Source organism: Ovis aries, chromosome 15 (genome assembly GCF_016772045.2).
Source record: "Ovis aries strain OAR_USU_Benz2616 breed Rambouillet chromosome 15, ARS-UI_Ramb_v3.0, whole genome shotgun sequence".
Lineage (NCBI taxonomy): Eukaryota > Metazoa > Chordata > Mammalia > Artiodactyla > Bovidae > Ovis > Ovis aries.
In genome coordinates, this window is record NC_056068.1 from 55,481,862 (window position 1) to 55,506,348 (window position 24,487).

A 24,487-nucleotide genomic window follows, 5' to 3' on the forward strand; every position below is an offset into this window, starting at 1 on the left:
AGAAAGATATATATGTCCTACGTGTAAGTGGGTACCGAAAAACTCCAGTAACCTAAACATTAGTCTCCCATAAATGTTCCAGTTCTACAGATTCCGCTACTGGTTGGCCTCAGTTTCTCATACTACATGACACTACTATGTCTGGTGGGAATTTATCAGACTACATATACTACTATGTCAGGAAACAGGCAGGGTCTCTACTGTGTAAAGACACTTGCTAAAATAAATGTACTTTGCACCTGGACTAGCGGACTGGCACTGCACAGTATAACAGGTGTAACACACTAGATAATTTGTAAGGCCCAGAAAGATTGATTCTCAGGAGATGCGCTATGAAATGAATAGTTAAATGTGTAAAAGTACTGCCATGTGAAGGTGTTAGCATCTAAGACGACAATACTGAGTGAACCAGAAAATAAGCCACGAAACAGAGGAAGAGAAAAAGTATGTCCTGCCTCCTTTTCAAAGGGTCAAAGTAGAAAGACATACCTTCTAATAGCACAAGCCTTTCCCCCCACAATCTATCCCTCCTCCCTAACATTCAAGGGGCTGATATAAACCCAAACTCTGCTAAGAGTGATCTGAGGGCTCCCAGCACCAATTGGGAACCATACCACAGACAAGAGCACCTCATGAGGCTACTCGAGAAAGGGGTGGGAGAAATGGGAAACATTACTCACCACCAGCATTGTTGTGTAGGCAGCCAGGATCCCAAGGACACTCAGCAAGACAAGGGACCAAAAGAACCAAATTCTTGAACCTAGGAAAACAACCCTGCAAAAATATGTTTCAATTCCTAAAATACATAAATTAGTAGCATCTGTGTCAAGGATAAGGGATAAGACTGGACTAGATGAGACATAAGAAAACAGGGGCTAAGAAGAAAAGCAATTTGGGAATAGATACCCTTTGGGGATATTTATTTGAGAAGTTTTAAGTTTGTTCTATAGACAATTATGTACTCTAATGGGGTTCTGCGTGAATTGTATGGCTTTTAAAAGCTATTTAGATTACTATTAGAATTAGAATACTATTTAGAATACTCAAAAGCTTTGTACTCAGTAAAAAAAAAATATAGAAATTCTGGAATGTCAAAAGAGGAAAAGTCATCTGTAAGTTCACTGCTTTCACATAGCTAATACTTTCCATTTTGGCAAATTTTTTTATCCATATAAATATATGTTTTCTTACATAACAGCAAGCCACCTTATTAATGTCTATAGTCTGTGTAAGAGCTCTGGACTCCAACATCTCTGTTTTTTTGTGTGTGTGTCTAAAGTAGTTTATGAGATAAAACTGCTTATAAATTGATTTCTTAAGCAAAGTTATAATTGCACAAGCCTCTTAGCATCACCCACCAGAGGGGCAGACAGCAGGAACAAGAAAAACTACAATTCTGCAGCCTTTGGAATAGAAACCACAATCACAAAACAACAAGAAAAAATTGAAACAGCAGAGGATTATGTCCCAGATGAAGAACAAGATAAAACTCCAGAAAAACAACTAAGTGAAGTGGAGAGAGGCAAGCTTTCAGAAAAAGAGTTAAGAATACTGACAGTGAAGATGATCCAGGATTCAGAAAAAGAATGGAGGCAAGGATTGAAAAGATGTAAGAACTGTTTAATAAAGACCAAGAAGAACTAAAGAACACACACACATAGATGAACAATGGCTGAAATGAAAAATACACTAGAAAGGATCAGTAGCAAAATAAGTGAGGCAAAAGAATGGATACTTGGTCTGGAAGACACAGTGGTGGAAATCACTGTTGCAGAACAGTAGAAAAAATAATGAAAAGAAATGAAGACAGTCTAAGAAACCTCTGAGATAACATTAAATTCACCAACATTCACATGATACTGGTCCTAGAAGGAAGAGACAGAAAGGACTTGAAAAATTATTTGAAGAGATAATAGTTGAAAACTTCCCTAACATGAGAAAGGAAATAGTCACTAAAGTTCAGGAAATGCAGAAATTCAGGCAGGATATAAACACAAGGATGAGCATGACAAGACACATAGTAATCAAATTCAAAAAATTAAAGACAAAGAAAAAATATCAAAAGCAATGAGGCAAAAGTGACCAATTACATGCAACGGAATCCCCAGAATGTTATCAGTTGATTGCTCAGCAGAAACTCTGCAGGCCAGAAGGGAGTGGCACAATAAATTCAAAGTGATTAAAGGGAAGAACCTACAAACAAGAATACTCTACACAGCAAAGCTCTCATTCAGAATTGACGGAGAAATCGAAAGTTTATAGTCAAGCAAAAGCTAAGAGAATTCAGCACCACTAGACTAGCAAATGTTAACAGAATTTCTCTAGGCAAGAAAAAGACCAGCAACTTAATACAACCTTATACATATACAGACTACTGTATCAAAACCTCACGGAAACAGCACAACCCAAAACTAATTAGATGTGTGCATGTGTACACACACACACACACACACACACACACACACACACACACAAGGAATCCAAACACAGCACTATAAACTTAGTCATCAACCATAAGAAAATAGAACAAAAGAGGAAGGAAAGAAAATTAAGACCTAGAAAAACAAATCCAAAACAATTAAGAAAATGGCAGTAGAAGCATACATATCAGTAATTAACTTAAATGTAAATGTATTAAATGCTCCAGTCAAAAGGCATACACTAGCTGAATGGATACATAAAAGACCCATATACATGCTGTCTACGAGAAACCCACTTCATATCTAGGAACACATTCAGACTGAAAGTGAGGGGATAGAAAAAATATTCCATGCAAATGGAAATCAAAAGAAAGTTGGAGTAGCAATACTCACATTAGGCAAAATAGACTTTAACATAAAGACTGTTACAATGGACAAAGAAGAACACTACATAGTGATCAAGGGATCAATCCAAGACGAAGCTTTTATAACAATTGTAATTATATATACACCCAACATAGGAGCACCCCAATATATAAGACAAATATTAAGGGCCACAAATGGACAGATCGATAGTAGCACAATAATTGTGGAGGATGTTAACACTCCAGTTTTATCAATGGACAGATCATTCAGACAGAAGATCAATAAGCAAACACAAGCCTTATGTAACATATTAGACCAGATACACTTACTTGATATTTATAAAGTGTGTGTTGTTGTATTCAAGTCTTTGTGAGCCCATGGACTGTAATCCCCTAGGCTCCTCTGTCCATGGAATTTTCCAGGCAAGAATACTGGAGTGAGTTGCCATTTCCTACTCCAGGGGATCTTGCCACCCAGGGATTGAACCTATGTCTCTTGCTTTGGCAGGCAGATTCTTTACCACTGTGCCACCTGAGAAGCTGGTATTTATAAAGCTTTCCATCCAGAAGCAGCAGAACACAAATTCTTCTCAAATACACATGGAACATTCTCCATGACTGACCACATGCTGGGCCACAAAACAAGACTTGGTAAACTTCAGTTCAGTTCAGTAGCTCAGTCGTGTCTGACTCTTTGAGACCCCATGAATCGCAGCACACCAGGCCTCCCTGTCCATCACCAACTCCCGGAGTTCACTCAGACTCACATCCATCGAGTCAGTGATGCCATCCAGCAATCTCATCCTCGGTCGTCCCCTTCTCCTCTTGCCCTCAATCCCTCCCAGCATCAGAGTCTTTTCCAATGAATCAACTCTTCGCATGAGGTGGCCAAAGTACTGGAGTTTCAGCTTTAGCATCATTCCTTCCAAAGAAATCCCAGGGCTGATCTCCTTCAGAATGGACTGGCTGGATCTCCTTGCAGTCCAAGGGACTCTCAAGAGTCTTTTCCAATACTACAGCTCAAAAGCATCATTCTTCAGCACTCAGCCTTCTTCACAGTCCAACTCTCACATCCATACATGACCACTGGAAAAAACATACCCTTGACTAGATGGACCTTTGTTGGCAAAGTAATGTCTCTGCTTTTCAATACGTTATCTAGGTTGGCCATAACTTTCCTTCCAAGGAGTAAGCGTCTTTTAATTTCATGGCTGCAATCACCATCTGCAATGATTTTGGAGCCCAAAAAAATAAAGTCTGACACTGTTTCCACTGTTTCCCCATCTATTTGATATGAACTGATGGGACCAGCTGCCATGATCTTCGTTTTCTGAATGTTGAGCTTTAAGCCAACTTTTTCACTCTCCTCTTTCACTTTCATCAAGAGGCTTTTAGTTCCTCTTCACTTTCTGCCATAAGGGTGGTGTCATCTGCATATCTGAGGTTATTGATATTTCTCCCAGCAATCTTGATTCCAGCTTGTGCTTCCTCCAGCCCAGCGTTTCTCATGATGTACTCTGCATATAAGTTAAATAAGCAGGGTGACAATATACAGCCTTGACATACTTCTTTTCCTATTTGGAACCAGTTCTGTTGTTCCATGTCCAGTTCTAACTGTTGCTTCCTGACCTGCATACAAGTTTCTCAAGAGGCAGGTCAGGTGATCTGTATTCCCATCTCTTTCAGAATTTTCCATAGTTTATTGTGATCCACATAGTCAAAGGCTTTGGCATAGTCAATAAAGCAGAAATAGATGTTTTTCTGGAACTCTCTTGATTTTCCCATGATCCAGTGGATGCTGGCAATTTGATCTCTGGTTCCTCTGCCTTTTCTAAAACCAGCTTCAACATCAGGAAGTTCATGGTTCATGTATTGCTGAAGCCTGGCTTGGAGAATTTTGAACATTACTTTACTAGCGTGTGAGATGAGTGCAATTGTGTGGTAGTTTGAGCATTCTTTGGCATTGCCTTTCTTTGGGATTGGAATGAAAACTGACCTTTTCCAGTCCTGTAGCCACTGCTGAGTTTTCCAAATTTGCTGGCATGTTGAGTGCAGCACTTTCACAGCATCATCTTTCAGGATTTGAAATAGCTCAACTGGAATTCCATCACCTCCACTAGCTTTGATCGTGTGATGCTTTCTAAGGCCCACTTGACTTCACATTCCAGGATGTCTGGCTCTGGGTGAGTGATCACACCATCGTGATTATCTGGGTTGGGAAGATCTTTTTGTACAGTTCTTCTGTGTATTCTTGCCACCTCTTCTTAATATCTTCTGCCTCTGTTAGGTCCATTACATTTCTGTCCTTTATCGAGCCCATCTTTGCATGAAATGTTCCCTTGTTATCTCTAATTTTCTTGAAGAGATCTCTAGTCTTTCCCATTCTGTTGTTTTCCTCTATTTCTTTGCATTGATCGCTGAAGTAAACTTAGGAAAACTGAAATCATATAAAGCATCCTTTCCAAGCACAACTCTGTGAGATGAAAAGTAAACTACATGAAAAAAGTATAAAAAACAAAAACACTTAGAGGCTAAATAGTATACTACTAAACAATCAATGGAGCACTGAAAAATTAAAGAAGTAATAAAAAGAAAAACCTAGAGACAAACAACAATGAAACATAATGACCCGGAACCTATGAGATGCAGCAAAAGCTATTCTACCAGGAAAGTGTATATCAATACAATCTTACCTCAGGAAACAAGAAAAATCACAAATAAACAACCTAACCTTGTAAAAGAGTAACTAAAGAGCAAGAAAACCTGAAATTAGTAAAAGGAAAGAAACCATAAAGAACACAATATATATATAAATGAAATAGAAACAAAAAACAATAGCAAAGATCAATGAAACTAGAAGCTGTTTCCTTGAAAAGATAAACAAAATTAAAAACATTTGGCTAGACTCATCAAGAAAAATGAGAGAGGACTCAAATCATTCACATTAGAAATGAAAAGTATGAGGTTACAACAGAGATCACAGAAATACACAGGATCATAAGAGACTACTATAAGCAATTATACGTCCCCTCAAATGGACAACTTGGAAGAAATGGACAAACTCTTAGAAAGGTACGACCTTCCAAGCCTGAAACAGGAAGAGATAGAAAATATGAATAGACCAGTCATACGTACTGACATGGAAAGTGTGATCAAAGGTCTTTCAAGAAAAAAAGTCTAGGACCAAATGGCTTCATGGGCAAATTCCATCAAACGTTTAGAGAAGAGTTAACATCTATCCTCATGAAACTATTCCAAAGAAACTGCAGAAGCAGGAATACTCCCAAACTTATTCTATGAGGCCACCAGCACCCTGGTACAGAAACCAGACAAAGATATCATGGAAAAGAAAACTATAGGTCAATAACTGTGATGAATATAGATGCAAAAATCCTCAACAATATTCTAGCAAACTGAAACCAACAGCAAATTCAAAGGATCATACATCATTATCAAGTGGCATTTATCCCAGGGATACAAGGATTCTTTAATATGTATAAATCAATCAGTGTGATATACCACATCAACAAGTTAAAGAGTAAAAACCATAAGATCATCTCAATAGATGCAGAAAAGCTTTTGAAAAAAATTCAGTAGCCATACACGATAAAAACTCTCCAGGAAGTGGGCATAGGTGGAATATATCTCAATATAATAAAGGCTATATATGACAAACCCACGGTTAACATCATATTCAACAATGAAAAGGTGAAAGCATTTCCTCTAAGATCAGGAGCAAGACAAGAATGTCCACTCTCACCAGTTTTAGTCAACATAATTTTGAAAGTCTTAGCCATGGCATTCAGAGAAGATAAAGAAATAAAATGAATTCAACCTGAAAAAGAAGAAGTAAAACTGTCACTGTATATGAGAAGATATTATAAGTAGAATATCCTAAAGATGCTACCACAAAGCTACTAGAGCTCATTAATGAATTTGGTACAGTTGCAGGATACAAAATTAACTCTATTACATTCCTATATATTAACAACAAAAAATCAGAAAGAGAAAGAAACAAATCCATTTACCATCACATCAAAAGGAATAAAATATGTAGGTATAAATCTACTTAAGGAAGCAAAAGACCTGAACTCTGAAAACCATAAGTCACTGATGAAAGAAATTGAAGATGGAAAGATGTACCATGTTCTTGGATTGGCAGAATCAATATTGTCAAAATGAGTTATACCATTAAGACAATCTATAGACTCAATACAGTCCATATGAAAACATGAATGCCACTTTTCACAGAACTAGAACAACAAAAAAATTAAAACATGTATGGAAGCACAAAAGACCCTGAGTAACCAAACCAAACACTGGAAAGAAAAATGGAGCTGGAGGAATCAGGCTCCTTGACTTCACACTATATTACAAAGTTACAGTAATCAAAATAGTACTGGCACAAAGTATGGTACTGTCACAGAGACAAAATATAGATCAATAGAACAGGATGGAAAAAACAGAAGTAAACTCACATGTGCTAAGTCATGTCTGACTCTTTTTGTGACGCTATAGACTGTAGCCAGCCAGGTTCCTCTGTCCATGGGATCCTCCAGGCAAGAATACTAGATTGTGTTGCTGTGTCCTCCTCCACAGGATCTTCCCAATCCAGGAACCGAACCTACATCTCTTAGGTCTCCTGCATTGATGGGCAGGTTCTTTACCATGAGTGAAAAAAAGTGAAGTCGCTCAGTCATGTCCAACTCTTTGCGACCCCATGGACACCAGGCTCCTCGGTCCGTAGGATTTTCTAGGCCAGAGTGCTGGAGTGGGTTGCCATTTCCTTCTCCAGGGAACTTCCTGACCCAGGGATCGAATCCAGGTCTCCCACACTGTAGACAGACACTTTCTGTCTGAGCCGCCACTTGATCTTACCATGAGTATCACCTGGGAAACCCAAAACTCAAAACACCTATGATCAACTGATGTATGAAGAAGTAGGCAAGAATACACAAAGGAGAAAATATAGTCTCCTCGATAAATGGTTCTGGGAAAACTGGACAGCTACTTTTTAAAGGTTTAAATTAGAACATTCTTTAACATCATACACAGAAATAAAATAACAATGGGTTAAAACTCTAAATGTGAGAATAGTGAAAGTGAAAGTGAAGTTGCTCAGTCGTGCCCGACTCTTTGTGACTCCTTGGACTGTAGCCCACCAGGTTCCTCCGTCCATGGAATTTTACAGGCAAGAGTACTGGAGCAGTTTACCATTTCCTTCTCCAGGGGATCTTTTCAACCCAGGGATCAAACCCAGATCTCTCGCACTGCAGGCAGACACTTTACCATCTGAGCCACCAGGGAAGCTCCAAACATAAGAATAGATATTATAAAATTCTTAGAGGAAAACATAGGAAGAAAACTCTTTCACATAAATTGCAGCAATACTTTTTTGATACATCTCCTAGAGTAACGGGAAAAATAAACAAATGGGACCTACTTAAACTCAAAAGCATCTGCATAACAAAGGACACTATTAACAAAATGAAAAGACAACACACGGAAAGGGAGATAATATTTGTAAATTATGTGACTGACAAGGGATTAATCTCCAAAATATACAGACAACTCATGCATCTCAACTGCAAACAAGCAATGAAATATAAAAAATTGGGCATAAGACCTAAATAGATATTTCTCCAAAGAAAACACAAAGATTGCCAACAAGCACATGAAGAGATGTTCAACACTGTTATTTATTAGAGAAATGAAAGTTAAAATTACAACGAGGTATTACCTCATGCCAGTCAGAATGGCCTTTATCAAAAAGTCTATTATTTACAATAGCCAAGACAAGAAAACAACCTTAGTATCCACTGATGACTTAATAAAAATGTGGTATACACATACAAGGGAGTATCATTCAACTATATAAAAAATGCCATTTATGACAACATGGATGGACCCCTGACAGCATTATGCTAAGTAAAATCAGTCAGACAGAGAAAGAGATAAATACCACATGACTTCATTTATGCATGAAAAATAAAAACCAACCAACCAAACTCATAGACACAGAGAACAGATTGGTGATTACCAGAGGAGAGGGGTGACAGGTAGACAAATGGGTGAAAATGGATAAAAAGGTATAAACTTCTAGTTATAGAATAAACATCTCCTGGGGATAAATGCATATAGCATGGTGACTATAGTTAATAATACAGTATTGTATATTTGAAAGTTGCTAAGAGAATATTTCTTAAAAATTCTCATCACACACAAAAATTGAAACTATGTGTGATGTAGAATTTTAACCAGACTTACTACAGTGACCATTCCACAATATATAGAAATAGCAAATCATTATGCTGTATGCAGGCCAGGATACAACAGTTAGAACTGGACATGGAACAACAGACTGGTTCCAAATAGGAAAAGGAGTACGTCAAGGCTGTATATTGTCACCCTGCTTATTTAACTTCTATGCAGAGTACCATGAGAAATGCTGGGCTGGAAGAAACACAAGTTGGAATCAAGATTGCTTGGAGAAATATCAATAACCTCAGATATGCAGATGACACCACCCTTATGGCAGAAAGTGAAGAGGAACTAAAAAGCCTCTTGATGAAACTAAAAGAGGAGAGTGAAAAAGTTGGCTTAAAGCTTAACATTCAGAAAACGAAGATCATGGCATCCAGTCCCATCACTCCATGGGAAATAGATGGGGAAACAGTGGAAACAGTGCCAGACTTTATTTTGGGGGGCTCCAAAATCACTGCAGATGGTGATTGCAGCCATGAAATTAAAAGACGCTTACTCCTTGGAAGGAAAGTTATGGCCAACCTAGACAGCGTATTGAAAAGCAGAGACATTACTTTGCCGACTAAGGTCTGTCTTGTCAAGGCTATGGTTTTTCCAGTAGTCATGTATGGATGTAAGAGTAGGACTGTGAAGAAGGCTGAGCGCCGAAGAATTGATGCTTTTGAACTGTGGTGTTGGAGAAGACTCTTGAGAGTCCCTTGGACTGCAAGGAGATCCAACCAGTCCATTCTGAAGGAGATCAACCCTGGGATTTCTTTGGAAGGAATGATGCTGAAGCTGAAACTCCAGTACTTTGGCGACCTCATGAGAAGAGTTGACTCATTGGAAAAGACTCTGATGCTGGGAGGGATTGAGGGCAGGAGAAGAAGGGGACGACCGAGGATGAGATGGCTGGATGGCATCACTGACTTGATGGACGCGAGTCTGAGTGAACTCCGGGAGATGGTGATGGACAGGGAGGCCTGGCGTGCTGCGATTCACGGGGTTGCAAAGAGGCGGACATGACTGAGCGACTGAAATGAACTGATGCTATAATATACACCTAAAAGAAATGTAATATTGTATTTCAATTACATCTCAATATAAAGTTCTCTAAAACTAGGTAAAATTTTATAAAGAAGTGAAACATTTCTTATTTCCAGTATTGTGGAGAACTTTAGAAATGATCCATAAATAAAGAATGCATATAAATGAGAAAACTAAATCCCACAAGATAAAGGAAGAAAACCAAAAAGAAAATAAATTACTAAAGAAACCAGTTTCAACACCTGATAAACAAATTAAATAAAAATAAATTTCATCTACAAAATTAATAAAAATGATTCAAAATTAGAATAGTCAGTGCTCTCAATGGAAGGTTAAAATAGAAAGCCAAAACCTTTGCTGTGAATGGAAACTACTACCTTTTGAGAAATACTTTAGTAACAGGAATAATGAATTTTACTAGTGTTTTATTCTTCTTGACTGAATAATGCCACTTGTGGGAATCTTCTGTAAGACTCTAAGTCAGAACACAAAGATTTCTCTACACTCATATTCTATAAAAACTAATAATGCTTAACAATAAAAAATAAGTAAGTGCACTACCTCCTTACCAGTCGGCTCAGTGGGTAAAGAATCTGCCTGCAATGCAGGAGATGCAAGAGACGTGGATTTCTCTAGGGGACTTCAGTATTCTTGCCTGGAGAATCCCATGGACAGAGGAGCCTGGTGGGCCACAGTCCATGGGGTCGCCTAGAGTTGGACACAGCTGAAGCAACTGAGCATGCAAGTGCACTACAGTACCTTCATGTCATGAAAGCCTCTAAAACCATTTAAAGTGATTTTCATTGAGTTTTAATAATTAGTCAAAATGTGTATAGCTATTTTAAATGGGGGAAAAAGAAAAATTACATATATGGTACAAGCACAATAATATAAAAATAAGCATAGGAAAAAGGACTGAGAAGTATGCCAAGTGATTGCCACTGAAGAATAAGATAATATTTTCTTCTTTTCTTAATATTTAAAACAACATATTTTACTTCTATAATGGAAAAAGTAAACTGTATTACATTTTTAAAGCCTCATAGTAAAAGATACCCCTTTTGCCCTCAAATACCAAGTATGGGTACGCTATATCAGTCAGGCCAGAGAAATTGGAAGAGCTAGGAATAGTTCACAGCAGGAATCTGGCTAGAAAAGGTGATGATATGGGACATTGTTTCTGTCTCCAGAGTCTTACAAAGCCCACTAAGGAGAGAAGGAAGAAACAGAGGCTGGAGGTGAGGCAGACATCAGGGTTCATGGACAGAGATCATGCAACCACTGTAGGTATCAGTAACCCAGACAGAGAAGCTGAGGAACAAGGTATCAGGGAGTCATCTGAATAGAAGGACTGGGGGCATGGGAAGCACAGAGAAAGCTTCTCACTGAGCAGATTTGGTCTAAGTGTGAGAGGGAGCATAGGTGGAAGGGAAGTATAGTAGCCGAGGGTGCTGAGCAACCATAGCCCTCCCCAGAGTTGTGCCTCCCATCCACTAGCTGTAGAACACCCAATTTTTTTACTTTCCCTCTTATGTCACCAGATCTTTTCAGCCTGAAGTAGCATCCATGTGGCTATCAGATCAAAGAACCCTTACTCAGTGAAAATTTAAAAAAGTGAAACTCACCAGTCAAAGCCATTGTATTCATTTGAAGTCTCCACCCATGTAAACAGCAAAATTACAGACAAGAAAAATGACATAATCAGCCATGGGTAAAATATTCGCTCTCTCTGGGAATAGAAAGAAGGAGGTCTCATTTAGCTCCATTTATCCATCGTATCTCAGCAACATCTGCTTATACTCCCCAGAGGTCTACATAGCTCCACTGCAGCATTACACTCCCCAGGCTGGAGAGAACACTGTATTCTTTTACCCCTATGGAATTTTGTAAAAGCCTATTTATAACATTACCCTGAACTGGAATCATTTTTGTATAGATTTGCATCTGATGTCATCTGTTTCTTTTTTGAGGAAAAGGAACTTCTGTTACCCTTCTATATATTGCCAGTGTCTATCACAGTGTCTCAACAACCATCTGTTGAATTTATCAACCTCTTCAAGTATCAAATGTTTGGTCATTAGTTGAGTAACATGTTCATTCACAAATTCACTTAGTCATTTATCTACCCACATTTTTGGGAAGGGAGGAATTTAGGGAATGAACAACCTCCTTTTTTTTTTCAGTATCCATTTTATATGAATACAATGCTAGGGACTTCACAAATGATTTTCATTTATCTTATTACTCAATATAGTCATATAAGTTAGGTATTGTTAACCTCATTTTCAAGAAGAAAGATCTAAAGCTCAGAGAGGTAAGGTAATTGACTCAAGGTCACATAGCTAAGTGGTGGCAGTGGCATTATCCAGATATGTGAGCCCAAAGTCAAGATGGATAGTATTTTCATGGAGAAGGTGAACAAACTGGTTCCTGGAGACAACCCCATGAACTGAAACCATATCAAATTCAGCCAAGCCAGAGTTGTCAAACCCTGGGAACATTATTGTACCACATGAAAGAGAAATTTTGCCTCCTTGGGATACTGCATCCAAACTATTAAAAATGTATAGAATCTCTGCCTTATATAAATTATGTGGCTATTGTGAAGACTAAAGATAAGAAATAAAATGGGAAACATAGAAAGAATACCCCCAAAACGTGAGAGACACTACAGGCATTAAGGCACTGCGTCTAGAGTGTAGGAAGATGGAGAGAGAAGGTTTTGACTTAGATTTATAAGCACTCTCTACATAAAACATGTATGACCTTTTATTTTTAATTTTTTAAAGTCACTCCCCTGCTTACAACTCTCCCAGAACTTCCTATTATATCAGAATAATCATCCAAACTGCCTACCCAAAGGTCCTACATGATTAAGCCCCTTGCCCACTCCTGACCTCATCCCACTCTGCCATTTCTGAACTCCAGTCATGCTGGTTTTTTTTTTTTTTTGTTTGTTTGTTTGTTTCCAAACCATGACCAAATCTCTTCCCAGTTCAAGAGCTTTGCATTTCCTGGTTCCTCCGCCTGAAGTATTTTTGCCCCCAGACATACATGGGTGGTCCCAAAGTCTTCACTTAAGAGACTGCTCACGTGACATTGTTTCAAAGTAGTCTTCTCTAACCATGTTTCCATCTACCTAACATATTTTCCTATGCATTGTCTTCAAAGCTCTTATCTCTAGCTGAAACCACCTTTCTTCATTACTGTTTATGACCTAACTCATCCCACTAGACTGTGATACGCAGGAGAGCCAGAGGCCTTAGTGGTCTTATTCACTATGGCACACATTCAACAAATAATGAATAAATCCATTTCCTTATTTTGATTTTCACTGTTGCCACTCATTTGAAAAGCCTCATTTCCAAGCCTCCACACTGTTTCCAGGATAAAGTTCAAACAGTTTAGTTTGACATAAAGTTACTATACAATCTGGTTAAAATATTCTCCAACTTGATCACTTAACATTTATCACCTAATATGTGTAAATTCAACAATGGAAGTTCATTTTTCACTGACCACACTACTGTTCTCCTTGGTATCTTAAAATCTTTAGGGACTCTTAACTCCCTACATGGCAGAAATAAAATTCTTTAAACCACACAACATCTGTCCTGCCTCTGTCTCCAGCTTCATGTCCCGTCACTTCTCCATCCATATCCTCTGCTCTACCTAAAGTACACTTAATACTAAGCGCTTTACCTCCTCCTCTGATACCACTTCTTTTGCCATCTTCTTTTCTTTAGCTATGATTCTGATCACCTTTCACCTTATAAACAGTTATTTTTGACCCATTACACATGATGCATGACTGTCTGCATAGGCAGACACACACACAGACACAATTACAGCACTTCTTTCAAGGCCCATGTTCCCCATATCTAAGAAAATATGGCCCATCTCCTTCCCATCGCTCTGTACCAAAGAACAGCAGCAGAGTGGACGTCTGGGTTTTTCCCTCCGTTGGGCTTCCCACTTGCAGCTGTAGCAGCCATTAAGGAAAGTCATATAGCATTCATAGTTGAAGTGGCGTTTAATCCATGAATCATTTTCCCTTCTTGCTGTCTCCTCATTCCCAGCCTCAGTCCTGTTAATGTCATCCATGGTTCACCCTTTTGCTGGAATGAGAAATAAAATAGTTAGGATCCAGAAGCTCCCTCAAATGTCTCCTACCCCACAATTCTATAGAAAAGTCTCCCACATTGCAGGCAGATTCTTTACCCGCTGAGCCACAAGGGAAGCCCAAGAATACCGGAGTGGGTAGCCTATCCCTTCTCCAGGGAGTCTTTCTGACCCAGGAACAGAACCAGGATCTCCTGCATTGCAGGCAGATTCTTTACCAACTGAGCTATCAGGGAAGCCCCAACAATGGATAGATCTTTCAAAAGTTTATAATCTAGGGAGATGCACTGGATTTGGTGTAGAAGAGTAGAGCTTCACCCTCTCTTTCCCATGAATTAGCTTAGTATTTACTGCAAATGTTACACTATTCAATGTTTAATTTTCTTACCTCTAAAATGGTACCATATTCTCTGCCCTAGCTAACTAATAGATGCTGAAAATATAAAATTAGAGAATAGATATGAATGTGTTTTTAAAACTGTGGCATGCTCATGAAGTAGCTTGAGAATTTATAGAGGCATGGGTTAAGTATATGAAAAAATACAATCCTTGACTAATGAGTTAGACATACAAATGCCTTCCCTTTGCCATTCTCACCTCACATACGGCATTTTTAAGAGTTAGCCTCAATCAAAAATTATGGAATATTCATAAAAGCAGTTGCTTAAATTAGACGTTTATTTTTGCTTTTGCCAACAAAAATTTGCCCCCCAAAAGGTATAAACAAATTATTGGCATGCTACTTCCCAATGTCATTTGAACCCAGACATCTTCCAGTTTGTTCTTCCATTACAGCACATGGCTCCTTCTCAGGGTACAAAATGGATGTTCAAGCTATATCTATCATTCCAAATTCCAACTATCAGGAAGGAAGAAGGAACAAAGAAGGGTACTCCCCCTTATTTTAAGGACATTTAAAGAAACTGTATGAGACATTTCACTAACAGGGGTTTTCTTACTAGTTAAAAAAGGGAAAATAGATATTGAAAGACATCTAGCTGTCACGCCTGCATTTCCTCGTACCTCTGTGATAGAATAAAGTTCTCAGACAAAGGAACTTCTAGAGAATGTGTGGAATTAGGGGAGTAAAGAAAAAATTCAATCAAACAACAAAAATTCTTAAAGACTTGATCTAAGACAATAGTCGCTGCCCCTGGAAATTTTTTTGTGCCTTTTTTTTTTCTTTTGTGAAAGACAATCTAATGTTGTAGTTAAGAACACGAAGTCTGGACTTCCAATTCAAGATGGCTGAGTAGAAAGATGTGCAATCATCTCCTCTTGTGAGAGCTCCAAAATTGCAACTAGCTGTTGAACAACCATCGACAGGAGGATGCTGGAACCCACCAAAAAAAAAAAAAAAAAAAAGATACCCCATGTCCAAAGACAAAGAAGAAGCTGCAGTGAAGTGGTAGGAGGGGTGCAATCATGATAAAATAAAATCCTATATCCGCCAGGTGGGTGACCCATAAACTGGAGAACAATAATACCAAAAAGCTTCATTGTTGTGAAGGTTCCAAACCCCATGTCAGGCTCCCTAGCCTGGGGATCCAACAAAGGGACTGGGAATACCTAGGGAATCTGGCCTTGAAGTCAGTGGGATTTAATTATAGGACTACCACAGGACTGTGGGAAGCAGAGACTCCAATCATGGATTGCACAACACAATCTTCCACAGGAGACTGAACCAAAACTACCTAATAGTGTTGGAGAGCCTCCTGTGGGGTCATGGGTTGGCAAGTGCTCACCAGAGGGATGGGAAGGTCCCCCTCAGTGTAAACCCTCTTGGAGTTCACTATTAACCCTACCATAGAGCCCATAGACCCTAGGGCTGGGTCTCCTCAGGACAAACAACTACCAGGGAGGGAGTGTAACTCCAGCCATCAACAGGTAATTGGATTAAGGCTTTTCTGAGCAAGGCTCTGCCCACCAGAGCAAGATCCAGTTTTTCCCATTGCCAGTCCCTCCCCTCAGTCTTACACAAGTGACTTAGTCTCTTCCATCAGAGAGTAGATAGAAGAAACAAGAAGGACAGTCCTGTAGCAGCTAAAACAAAAACCATGTTACAGAAAATGAATCATGATGAAAAAGCAGAAAGTTATGTCCCAGATGAAGGGGCAAGATAAAACCCCTAAATTAAGTGGAAATAGGCAAGCTTCCAGAAAAAGAATCCAGAATTATGATAGTGAAGATAATCCAGGATTTTGGAAAAATAATGGAGAAGATGCAAGAAATGTGTTTACCAAAGACCTACAAGAACTAAAGAACAAACAAACAGAGATGAATAATACGCTAGAATAGGAATCAATAGTAGAATAACGAGGCGGAAAAATGGATAAATGACCTGGATGACAGAATGGTGGAAATCATTGCCACAGAGCAGAATATAGAAAAAACAATGAAAAGAAATGAAGACAGCCTAAGAGACCCATGGGATAACATTAAATGCACAAACATTCATATTATAGGGATCCCAGAAGGAGAAGAGAAACAGAAAGGACCTGAGAAAATATCTGAAGAGGTAATAGCTAAAAACTTCCCTAACATGGGAAAGGAAATAGTCAACCAAGTTCAGGAAGCACAGAGAATCCTAGGCAGGATAAACCGAAGTAGCAATATATCAAGACACATAGTAATCTGACAAAAATTAAAGACAGAGGTAAAATATTAAAAGCAACAAGGGGAAAATAACAAGTAACATACAAGGGAACTCCCATCAGACTATAAGCTGATTTCTCAACAGAAACTCTACAAGCCAGAAGGAAATGACATGATATATTTAAAGTGATGAAAGGGAAGAACCTACTACCAAGAATATTCTACCCAGTAAGACTCTCATTCAGATTTGATGGAGAAATCAAAAGCTTTCCAGACAAGCAAAAGCTAAGCGAATTCAGCACCACCAAACTGGCTTTACAGCAAATGCTAAAGGAACTTCTCTAGGCAGGAAACACATGAGAAGAAAAAGACCTACAGAAAATAAACCCCAAACAATTAAAATGGTAGTAGGATCATGAAAGTGAAAGTGAAGTTGCTCAATCATGTCCAACTCTTTGTGACCCCATGGACTGTAGACTCCCAGTCTCCTCTGTCCATGGGATTTTCCAGGCAAGAATACTGGAGTGGGTTGCCACTTATCAATAATCACCTTAAATGTAAATGGATTAAAGTCACGAACCAAAAGATATAGACTAGTTGGATGGATGAAAACATGTGCATGTATGCACTTCCACTTACTACCTCACTCTGCTTGACCCCTAAATTGTATGTAATTATTTTATACTCTTAAGTTAATCATGCTCCCATTATGGATTGCAATTGTAATTATCTTTTATTTTTCATCTGGCTACTGATTGTGGAAAATGATAAACATCTTGTACTATTGTGATTATGTAACTTTTAGTACCTTAATACCACTGTATCATGATTCATCAACAGAAAAATAATAGAACTCTATATCTCTAAAACTAGGATTTAATAGAAAAACCTGCAATCACTTTTTAAAACCAAGATGCATATCAGAATTATCTTAATTTTTGAAAAACAAAAATGCCATGACTGCTTTTTGTTTTCCTTCAAAGCTCCAGATATGTTTCTAATGAACAGCCATGTTTAAAAACAACTGGACTACATGACGACATTTTACTTTTATCTAGTTTGTTTCACTTTTTTTCTATTTCATATCCAGTGCTTCCATTTCATTTAATTTGTTTTCCAATTTCTCCATCTTGTCTTTTTTTATGTTCTTTCTCAAGCCTTTATCAAGCATAGTGGAAAAGCTTTTGTATACATACATTTAAATATGTCTTATGTATTTTAGGAAACCTACGAATTTTTTTCTAGCTAAAGAATTTATGACTTTTTAAAAGTTTTTAAAATTTATTTTTTATTGAAGGATAACTGCTTTACAAAAGTTCATTGTTTTCTGTCAAACCTCAGTATGAATCAGCCATAGGTATACATATGTCCCCTCCCTTCTGAACCTCTCTCCCATCTCCCTCCCCATCCTACCCCTCTAGGTTGACAAAAAACCATGTTTGAGTTTCCTGAGCCATACAGCAAATTCCCATTCACTATCTGTCCTGTTACATTACTATGGTAATGTAACTTTTCATGTTACTCTTTCCATACATCTCACCCTCTTAGCCTCTCCTCCCCTCTCCCCATGTCCTTAAGTCTATTCTCTGTCTGTTTCTCCATTGCTGCCCTTTAAACAAATTCATCAGTGCCATTTTTCTACATTCCATATATTGTGTTAGAATGCAATATTTTTTTTCTCTCTGACTTACTCCACACATTCACTCTGTATAATAGATTCTAGGTTCATCCACCTCATTAGAACTGACTCAAATGCATTCCTTTTTATGGCTGAGTAATATTCCATCATGTATATGTACCACAACTTCTTTATCTATTCATCTGTCGATAGACATCCAGGTTGCTTCCATGTTCTAGCTATTGTAAATAGTGCTGCAATGAACAATGGGATACATGTGTCTTTTTCCATTTTTGTTTCCTCAGGGTATATGCCTAGGAGTGGGCTTGCTGGGTCATATGGCGGTTTTAATCATAGATTTTTAAAGGAATCTACAGATCATCTTCCATGGTGGCTGAATCAATATACGTTCCCACCAACAGTACAAGAATTCAGTTTTCTTCATACCTTCTCCAGCATTTATTGTTTGAAGAATTTTTGATGATGGCCATTCTGACCGGTGTGAGGTGATATCTCATGGTAGTTTTGAATTGCATTTCTCTAGTAATAAGCATTGTTGAGCATCTTTTCATGTATTTGTTAGCCATCTGTGTCTTCTTTGGAGAAATGTCTGCTTAGGGCTTTTCCCCACTTTTTGATTGGGTTGTTTGTTTCTCTGGTATTGAGTTGTATGAGCTGCTTGTATATTTTGAGAATTAATTGTTTGTCAGTTGTTTCATTTGGTATTATTTTCTCCCATTCTGAGAGTTGTCTTTTCACCTTGCTTACAGTTTCCTTTGCTGTGCAAAAGCTTTTGGTTTAATCAGGTCCCACTTGTTTACTTTTGTTTTTATTTCCGCTACTCTAGGAGGTGGGTCATTGAGGATATTGCTTTGGTTTACATCATCGAGTGTTCTGCCTATGTTTTCCTCTAAGAGTTTTATAGTTTCTGGCCTTACATTTAGGTCTTTAATCCATTTTGAGTTTCTCTTTGTGTATGGTGTTAGGAAGTGTTCTAATTTCATTCTTTTACATGTAGTTGTCCAGTTTTCCCACACCATTTATTGAAGAGGCTGTCTTTGCCCCATTGTATATTCTTGCCTCTTTTGTCAAAAATAAGATATCCATAGGTGCATGGGTTTATTTCTGGGCTTTCTATCCTGTTCCACTGGTCCAGTTTCTGTTTTTGTGCCAGTACCATACTGTCTTGATGACTGCAGCTTTGAAGTATAATCTGAAGTCAGGAAGCTTGATTCCTCCAGCTCTACTCTTCTTTCTCATGACTACTTTGGCTATTCAGGGTCTTTTGTGTTTCCATATGAAGTGTGAAATTTTTTGTTCTAGTTCTGTGAAAAATGCCATTGGTAGTTTGATAGGGATCACACTGAATCTGTAGATTGCATTTGGTAGCATAGTCATTTTCACAATATTGATGGTTCCTACCCAGGAACATGGAATATCTCTCCATCTGTTTATGTTGTCTTTGATTTCTTTCACCAGTGTCTTATAATTTTCTGTGTACAGTACTTTTGTCTCCTTAGGTAAGTTTATTCCTAGATATTTAATTCTTTTTGGTACAATGATGAATGGTATTGATTCCTTAATTTCTCTTTCTGAGTTTTCATTGTTAGTATATAGAAATGCAAGTGATTTCTGTGTACTGATTTTGTATCCTGAAACTTTGCTAAATTCACTGATTAGCTCTAGTAATTTTCTGATACTATCTTCAGGGTTTTCTATGTACAGTATCATGTCATCTGCAAACAGTGAGAACTTTTTTTCTTCTTTTTTTGATCTGGATTCCTTGTATTTATTTTTCTTCTCTGGTTGCTGTAGCTAGGACTTCCAGAACTATGTTGAATAATAGTGGTGAAAGTGGACACCCTTGTCTTGTTCCTGATCTTCAGGGGAATGCTTTCAGTTTTTCACCATTGAGAATAATGTTTGCTGTAGGCTTATAATATGTTGAGGCTTTTACTATGTTGAGGTAGGTTCTTTCCATGCCCATTTTTTGGAAGAGTTTTAATCATAAATGGGTGCTGGATTTTGTCAAAGGCCTTTTCTGCATCTATTGAAATGATCATGTGGTTTTTATCTTTCAATTTGTTAATATGGTGATCACATTGATTGATTTGCATATACTGAAGAATCCTGGCATCCCTGGAATAAACCCGACTTGATCATGGTATATTAACTTTTTGATGTGTTGTTGAACTCTGTTTGCTAAAATTTTGTTGAGGATTTTTGCATCTATGTTCATCAGTGATATTGGTCTGTATTCTTTTTTTGTGTTGTCTTTGTCTGGTTTTGGTATCAGGGTGACAGTGGCCTTGTAGAATGAGTTCAGAAGTGTTCCTTCCTCTGAAGTTTTTTCAAAGAGTTTTAGAAGGATAGGCATTAGCTCTTCTCTAAATGTTTGACAGAATTCTCTTGTGAAGCCATCTGGTCCTGGGCTTTTGTTTTTTGGGAGACTTTTGATCACAGCTTCAATTTCAGTTCTTGTAATTGGGTTTTCATAATTTCTATTTCTTCCTGGTTCAGTCTTGGAAGATGGAACTTTTCTAAGAATCTGTCCATTTCTTCCAGGTTATCCATTTTGTTGCCATATAGTTGTTCATAATAGTCTCTTATAATCCTTTTTATTTCTGCATTGTCTGTTGTAACCTCTCCTTTTTCATTTCTAATTTTGTTGATTTGATTAGTCTCCTTTTTTCTTGATGAGTCTGGTTAAAGGTTTGCCAATTTTTTTTATCTTCTCAAAGAGCCAGCTTTTAGTTTTATTAATCTTTACTATTGTTTCTTTCATTTCTTTTTCACTTATTTCTGCTTGGATCTTTATGATTTCTTTCCTTCTATTAATTTTGGGGCTTCTTCTTCTTCTTCTTTTCCAGTTGTTTTAGGTGTAAAGTTAGGTTGTCTATTCAATGCCTTTCTTGTTTTTTGAGGTAGGGTTCAGTTCAGTTGAGTTGCTCAGTCGTGTCCGACACTTTGCGACCCCATGAATCGCAGCACGCCAGGCCTCCCTGTCCATCACCATCTCCTGGAGTTCACTCAGACTCATGTCCATCGAGTCTGTGATGCCATCCAGCCATCTCATCCTCGGTTTTCCCCTTCTTCTCCTGCCCCCAATCCCTCCCAGCATCAGAGTCTTTCCCAATGAGTCAACTCTTCTCATGAGGTGGCCAAAGTACTGGAGCTTCAGCCTCAGCATCATTCCTTCCAAAGAAATCCCAGGGTTGATCTCCTTCAGAATGGACTGGTTGGATCTCCTTGCAGTCCAAGGGACTCTATATTGCTATAAATGTCCCTCTTTGCCAGGAGCCAGCACAGGATATCCCACCCAGGACAAGGTCATGCAGAGAGGTATGATGGGCAAGGTGAGTCAGGCCTCAGGGGTTCCCCCTGGAATTTCCTGAGCATGTACCCCCAAAACCAGAGTTGGCCTGATTTTATTGTACTGTGCTTTTCCACTCTTCTGACACTCTCTGGAAAAAGTTAATTTAGGGCTTTAGTCTTCTGCATTTGAAAGGAATGTTTCAGTTCAAACCCCCTCTGATAACTCCCTAACTTGCCTAACAGGTTCCCCCGGACTTTTTACAGCTTGTGGATTGTTTACAGCCTCTAACTGTGAGAGGCACGAAGCTTAAAACATCTTAAAGATATGGAGCCTTTTGGAGCTAAGAATTAGTTTGGTGAAGAGTTTGTTGAGTTACTGTTTGCTGCCAGGCCTCCATATCCTTTATCTTTTAGGCACCTGGGAGGATATTAATCCATGTAATCAGGATGCAGAAATAGGAATATAGTAGTTTTGATGTTAGCAATACTAGACTTTTGAGTTAATTACTTTTCTTTTGTTATAAATCACTTCTTCCTTGTTACAAATTGTTGTATCCTTGCTGTGTAAGAACGTAACTTTAGTACTTTCTGAGAGTGGCACCAGACTTTGAGAAGAACAACACAAATAAGTCCTCTGGTTGACAAACCCTTATCAGAAAAGGGCTGTAAAATGTTAATTGGCCCTTTTGGCCGGAAGATGATGTAAATCACCTAAGACTTGTGTATACAACTAAGTATGCAGAGAGAAAGCCTGGTCTTGATAAGAGTCAAGGCTGCTGACACTGCATAATTTTGTATTATCCATTGATCTCTATGTAAAATCAAAAGGTATATAAGGCCTTTCCAGACAATAGAAGGGGGGCCAGTCATTGGAAAGACTGGTTTTACCCCATGTCTTCTCTTTACTCTAATTTCAGGCTGAATTCCCATCTGGGGCGTGGAGGCTTGCCATGTCTACTTACTTGCCCTGGCTTTTAAGTTCCGTGAGAGAGAGAGCCCAAGGCGGGGCACTCTCTGATATTCAGATGGACGCTGCTGGCCTAACGTAGATGGTGCAAATCTCTTGTCCTGAGATTTTATTAGTTCTCCACGTAAACCAAGTTATTCAGCCTCTTTTCTCTACTAAATTTTCCTACTACACTATTTCTTCCTAATCTTATATTTATAAATAAATAAATTTTTTCCTCGCCTACTCCATCTCCCCTTCGAATCACCCTGGATCCAGCGGGGCTGGACCCTGGCACCTCTTAGAACTGCTTTTGCTGCATCCCATAGGTTTTGAGTTGTGTTTTCACTGTCATTTGTTTCTAGAAATTTTTTGATTTCTTCAGTAACCCACTGGTTATTTAGAAATGTGTTGTTTAATCTCCATGTTTTTGTGTTTCTTAACAATTTTTTTCTTGTGATTGATATCTAGTCTCATAGCATAGTGGTTGGAGAAGATGCTTGATATGATTTTAATTTTCTTAAATTTACTAAGGTTTGATTTGTGACCCAAAATGTGGTTTATCCTGGAGAATGTACCATGTGCTCTTGAGAACAAGGTGTATTCTTCTGCATTTGGATGGAATATCCTGAAGATATCATTGAGATCCACCTCATCTAATGTATCATTTAAGACATGTTTCCTTATTAATTTTTTGTTTTGATCATCTGTCCATTGGTGTGAGTGGGGTGTTAAAGTCTTCTACTATTGTGTTACTGTCAATTTCTCCTTTTATATCTGTTAGTATTTGTCTTATGTATTGAGGTGCTCCTACGTTGTGTGCATAGGTATTTACAATTATTATATATTCCTCTTGGATTGACCCCTTGATCATTATGTAGTGTCCTTCCTTATCTTTTGTAATCTTTAAGGTCTATTTTGTCTGATATGAGGATTGCTACTCCAGCTTTCTTTTGCTTCCCATTTGTGTGGAATTAACTGGTGATGGACAGGGAGGCCTGGCGTGCTGCAGTTCATGGGTTCGCAAAGAAATGGACACGACTGAGCGACTGAACTGAACTGAACTGATCTGAATTTTCCATGCTCTCACAATCAGTCTACATGTGTCTTTAGGTCTGAAGTGGATTTCTTTTAGACAGCATATATATGGGTCTTGTTTTTGTATCCATTCAGCCAGTCTGTGTCTTTTGGTTGAAGCATTTAATCCATTTACATTTAAAGTAATTATTGATATATATATTCCTATTGCTATTTTCTTAGTTATTTGGGGTTGATTTTGTAGATCTGTTTCCTTCCTTGTATTTCTTGATTATATAAGTCTCTTTTAACATTTGTTGTAAAGGTGGTTTGGTGGTATTGAATTTTCTTAACTTTTGCTTGTCTGAAAAGCTTTTTATTTCTCCATCAATTTTGAATGAGCCACCCAGGTACTGTAATCTTGTTTGTAGATTTTGCCTTTCAGTACTTTAAATATATCCTGCCACTCCCTTCTGGCCTGCAGAGTTTCTGCTGAAAAATCAGCTGTTAAGCATATGGGGTTTTCCTTGTATGTTACTTGTTGCTTCTCCCTTGCTGCTTTTAATATTCTTTCTTTGTGTTTAATCTTTGTCAGTTTAACTGGCTTCCCTGGTGGCTCAGACAGTAAAGAAACTGCCTACAATGCAGGAGACCCAGGTTCAATCCTTGGGTTGGGAAGATCTCCTGGAGAAGGAAAAGGCAACCCACTCCAGTATTCTTGCCTGGAAAATCCCATGGATGGAGGAGCCTGGTAGGCTACAGTCCGTGGGGTAGCAAAGAATCAGACATGACTGAGGGA

At 38.3% G+C, this 24,487-nt stretch overlaps 1 protein-coding gene across 1 annotated transcript in view; it reads right to left on the reverse strand.

Annotated features, from left to right (window-relative positions):
• Positions 1 to 24,487, reverse strand: part of LOC101110537 (glycerophosphodiester phosphodiesterase domain-containing protein 4-like) — a 124,623-nt gene that overhangs the window by 81,809 nt on the left and 18,327 nt on the right. The window contains exon 2 of the mRNA XM_042232619.1: positions 681 to 774. Coding sequence (XP_042088553.1) covers positions 681 to 774 — 94 coding nt within the window. The remainder of the gene's footprint in view (positions 1 to 680; positions 775 to 24,487) is intronic.